At 43.0% G+C, this 4,491-nt stretch overlaps 2 protein-coding genes across 2 annotated transcripts; both read right to left on the bottom strand.

The window, feature by feature from the left end:
- On the bottom strand, nucleotides 1-1,670 carry LOC112288469 (small ribosomal subunit protein eS19z). The gene is made up of 4 exons (XM_024532668.3): nucleotides 1,523-1,670; nucleotides 1,112-1,202; nucleotides 652-835; nucleotides 1-251 (listed from the first exon to the last, which is right to left on the bottom strand). The coding sequence occupies exons 1-4, from the start codon at nucleotides 1,598-1,600 to the stop codon at nucleotides 176-178; spliced, it is 429 nt and encodes a 142-aa protein (XP_024388436.1). The 5' UTR covers nucleotides 1,601-1,670; the 3' UTR covers nucleotides 1-175.
- A 1,358-nt stretch (nucleotides 1,671-3,028) lies between these two features.
- LOC112288478 (small ribosomal subunit protein eS28) lies at nucleotides 3,029-4,491 on the bottom strand. The gene is made up of 3 exons (XM_024532677.3): nucleotides 4,395-4,491; nucleotides 3,798-3,939; nucleotides 3,029-3,218 (listed from the first exon to the last, which is right to left on the bottom strand). Exons 1-3 carry the CDS (start codon nucleotides 4,395-4,397, stop codon nucleotides 3,166-3,168), a joined length of 198 nt encoding a protein of 65 aa, XP_024388445.1. The 5' UTR covers nucleotides 4,398-4,491; the 3' UTR covers nucleotides 3,029-3,165.

Below are 4,491 nucleotides of genomic sequence, written 5' to 3'. Positions count from 1 at the left end.
TACTGGATGAGCAACTGCATTTTGATTAAAGATGAATGGTACTGCATTGTGCTGTGCAACACAGAACAAGAGAATAGAATTCCATGGAGTCGGAAACCTAGAAGTTCTGCTGTGAGGCAAAGCCCTACAGTGTCACTCAGCACATGGTGATCAAGCCTACTTCTTTCCCATAAAATTAAGCCGCAGCAACAGCAATGCGCCCAGCAACTTGGTCTAAGTCGCGCTGTCCATCGGAAGTGATGCGCCTTCCTCTGCAATAGGAAAAACGAGCACATCGGACAATAGTGTGTTAGACAGTTGGATCAAAAGATAATGGTAAATCATTAAATTCGTATCAATGAACATGCGCGTAAAAAAAAGTAAAGATGTGCGAGCTTCAGAAATTCTCAAATAAGATGAGGTAAAACACGAGAGCATCCCGACCTGTACAATAGCAAACGATTCACTAAATTCCACTTGGTATGTTCAATTTCTAAAACCTGAGCTAAAACTGCTTCAGGGAAAATAGTGCAGTTCTTAAAGATTGTGTGAATTGCAGACTTTGAGCCTAGTAGAACCCTGAAACAAAGATACTTCGTTGGACGACTATTGATGGAAGAGACGCGAAAACCGGAATGATGCAAATTAAGTAGTAAGTGCACGATCACTGACCCCTTGGGATCCTTTTCGACGATGTTCAAGGCCTCTAGCTGCTTTAGGCAGTGCCTAGCGATGGAACCACTGCTCTTGGCAAAGTGAGAAGGCCTAACTCCATTGCTTTTGCGGCCACCATAAATCTTCTTAAAGGCACCCACGCCAATTCCTCCCCTCAGGTAGATCTTCCTTGCCATGGAGGCTTCAAGACCCATGTAACGGTGTGGCATGATTAGTTCCAAGTTCGCCCGGCATTGGCTTTACGTACACGGGTGCACAAAAATGAAGCATAAACGATGTCCTAGCTCGGACCAAGTGAATATAACATGGGAACCTTATCAGTTAATGAACACTGCAAGATTCATTAAGTAAGTGCAGTGAAGGCTTTCCAGTATTCACAACAGTACCCTCAGCAACTTTAAAAGAAAAATGCGTACAAGACATACAGTTAGCAGAGAAGATTTAAAAAGAAAAATACCGGCTCTTATGTAATACCAGTCAGATTCATAAGGAGCGAGCTCCTTGAAAGTGGCGGTCTTCACAAGATCGGCCCATGTAGGAACCTCAATCTGAGAAGAATAATAAGAAAAAAAAAAAACGAATTACGACCCAATCTCAGTAACAAAGTTTTAAAAGAACCCGACTTCGTGAACTCCACAACAAAACCACCCCATCCCGAAACCCTAATCTCCACGTGACTGCAAAAAAACCAGTATACCAATCGCTAATCAAGCTAGAATCACTCCTCCCAAGCTTACACCACAACGTAAAAAATCCAAACAAAATAAAGCTCCTACTTCGCCTTCGAAACCAGTCTCCACCCTCTGGAAACCCTAAAAATAAATTAAAAATAAATAAATTATGCAGTAGCAATAAGGAGGATGGTTACCTTGCCGGAGCGCTTCAAGTGGGCGGCATAGTTGCGCACGAACTCGTGAGAGGGCACGTCTTTCACCGTCTTGGCCATGGTGGAAGGTGGAGGTGCGACGCTGCTGGGCGCCCCGCACGCTGGTCCGAGTTGCTCGCAGGATCTCGCAGAGACGCGAAAGAATCAGCTCTGTCTCTACCCCTCGGCTTTCAGCACCGCCCCCTGTCCCCCGCCCCAACCCTAATCCCCCACCGCCCGATCCCCCTCCCCATCTCACGGTCCCCCCCCCCCTTTATGACTGACTCCTCCATTCTTTCTTTGGAATGAATATTCTGGAATCTGAATCATTCAACAGATTGTACAATGAATTACTTAGGAGAAGTGTCATTCTTTTTTTCTGTGTGAAAATCTTGAAATCTTGAAATTCGATTTGCGTGATTCAACTATGGAAATAAAGCTGTTCGAAGGTCTAAAATGTATGAATTTGGAATGGATGGTTTGTTATGAGTAGAAGGACACTTCAAGATTTACTGAGAAAATTGAGTTAGTCATTCGTAGTTGTGTCCGTTCTGCGAATAACATCAGCGGAAGTAAGACGGTGGCAAGTGTTATTCAAAACTCACAATACGAAAAGTGGACATGAACAGCAGAAGGTACCACAGACACACAAACATACGAATGAAGATCTGTATGAGAATATAAGTATACGTGTGCACAGTAACAGTGAAACTGAACAAATTGTATGGTAGTCCCATGTGCCAAAGCTTGATTTTCTGTTTGAAGGGTTCAGCGGTCATGTGTCTTAAACCCACCCACGGAGGATCATTGTTACAGCACACTTGCAATTTGAATCATCCAGTAAGAGCATTAAGCACCATAATTTCTAAATTAGCTTGGAAGTAGCTCAGGTTGAAATAAGGTTTTCGTCTCATTATTTATCAATGCTAATCCCACATGGAATTTAAGTACAGTTGACAGGCTCGCTGTCGAAAAAGCACCGTTCGGCAACACATGTTACGGTAGTGACATTGATGTTACTGTAGTTGTTGCGCTTGTCAAATACCGCAGCGTAGCGGATGTAGATGTCCAAGCAAAGATTACAATCTTCCTACAAATTAGTAAGAAATCCCTATTTGTTTAAAAGGATGATAAAATCCAAATAGTCTCAAGCTCCAGCAGAGTTCTATTGATTGTAGATCGCGAATTTGGGAATTCAAATCGAACGTTCATAGTTGGACGTGGTCGGAGTAGTGCGTCCGTATATCTACTCCACGGGGGGGGAACATCAACTTTTCTATAATAGAAGCTACAGATGGGCTAGGAACGATCCTGCCACATCAGTACTTCTGAACGACGACTTGTTGATTTCCGGTTAATACACGAGAAAATACACGCTAGCACAATAATAGTAAATATACAATACACACAAGACAAATATTTGAAACCATTGGAAGTAATCATCAGCAGGCTCTTCAACGTGGCAGATAATTCCTCGGCTAATCAAGATGAAAGTGTGCAACACCCAGCTGGGATAAAAACTCCAGCAAAATTTGGAAGACTGGAACTATATTACGTGAAAATTGATCTTGCACTACTTGTGCAAATAGAGGTTCACATACATGCACAGCAAATCAAGCTTCAGAGCACCGGGAGACTGTTTCTCCTCACCGCAGCCTCCGGGCTTCGCGCTCGGACTCAAGAAGGGTCAAGATGTCACCTACAAACAAACACGACCGACATTATTTTCCATGAAAGAAAACAGCTTCGTGGACGAAATTGTCATTATATAGAAAGTAGCATCTTGTTCATACCATATAAGAGAGACAAATAGAAACTCTAATTACAAGCACTACACGAAACAAGAAACCGTCGGTAACAAAAGTGGTAGTAAGAGTTACTGTATCTGGCCCCAAATATTCTATAAAGACTAAGTGTGACATAAACGGTCTAGTATGATAGAATTAAAAAAGAAAAATGTCACAGTACTAACCACAGTAACATGGAGCTTAATTACAGGATTTTGTGGTGCGTTATTTCCCATATAGATACATAGAATTACTGATTCAAAGTGAAGCTTCAGAATAGACTCTACAGCCCCTAGAAACGGTTTTTTTTTCCAGCACAAGAAGGAACCAGCCACATCTCTTCAAATCATACACATGAACGACAAGTAGATAATGCGTGGGCCCAGATCTGATTCCGATAGGGATGAATCCTCGCCCTGAGTAACTTAGTTATGTAGATACTTGTAAAGCAAGTGCGTTTGGAATATTATCAGACAGACTGTTATACATACCTTCTCGCACTGGCCCCTTGACGTTGCGCATGATGAGACGGTTCTGGTCATCCAAGAACTTAACGCGCACCTGCGTCACCTGCCCTCGGGACCCAGTGCGTCCGATCACCTTCATTACAATAGCCAGCTTCACTGCTGAATCCTGCACGATCAAATCTCAGCATTCAATATCCACATAAACATCATATATTGCAAACGGAATCAATCAACACCAGAGAATTCCTCTACTAATTATGAAAACAAAATAAAAATAAATAAATAACTCGCCTGGATTTACATTACATTTCGAAACATTTACATTCCAACGGGCACTCAATTCGAGACCCCCCCCCCACCGAAGAAATCAGTTTAAGATACTAACTAGAGCCACCACAGTAGAATGCCAAACCTCACAACAAACCTAGTTCTCTCAACAACCCTAAAACGGTCCGACACCCTACTTCGTCCCAAGAACTTCAATCTCTCTACCAAAGCAAGTCGATAGTTGGAAAGACCAATTATTCAGCGCGAAACCACATTGTTCGACAACTCCACTTCAAAAATGCAAGACAAAATAATCGAAGGACGTAAAGAGAGAGAGGGAGACGAAGCGCAAACCATTGTGGCCAAGTAGCGAGAAAGCCTGCAGTAGCAAGCGAACAACGAGAGGGCGAGCGGGCGGGCGAGCGAGCAGAAGGCGCAGAGGTAGATTTCG

This window comes from Physcomitrium patens, chromosome 1 (assembly GCF_059467195.1).
Source record: "Physcomitrium patens ecotype Gransden chromosome 1, ASM5946719v1, whole genome shotgun sequence".
Lineage (NCBI taxonomy): Eukaryota > Viridiplantae > Streptophyta > Bryopsida > Funariales > Funariaceae > Physcomitrium > Physcomitrium patens.
This window is presented reverse-complemented; position numbering and strand designations above follow the sequence as displayed.

What these genes read in the sequence shown, in the direction of transcription:
- LOC112288469 (XM_024532668.3), bottom strand. Translation starts at nt 1,600, where the DNA reads ATGGCCAAGACGGTGAAAGACGTGCCCTCTCACGAGTTCGTGCGCAAC. An exon ending in CTGGTATTACATAAGAGCCG is followed by an intron (nt 836 to 1,111) that starts GTATTTTTCTTT and finishes TGGGTCTTGAAG; the next exon opens with CCTCCATGGCAAGGAAGATC. An exon ending in GTCGAAAAGGATCCCAAGGG is followed by an intron (nt 252 to 651) that starts GTCAGTGATCGT and finishes TTCCTATTGCAG; the next exon opens with AGGAAGGCGCATCACTTCCG.
- LOC112288478 (XM_024532677.3), bottom strand. An exon ending in CAAGGGGCCAGTGCGAGAAG is followed by an intron (nt 3,219 to 3,797) that starts GTATGTATAACA and finishes GTTTGTTTGTAG; the next exon opens with GTGACATCTTGACCCTTCTT.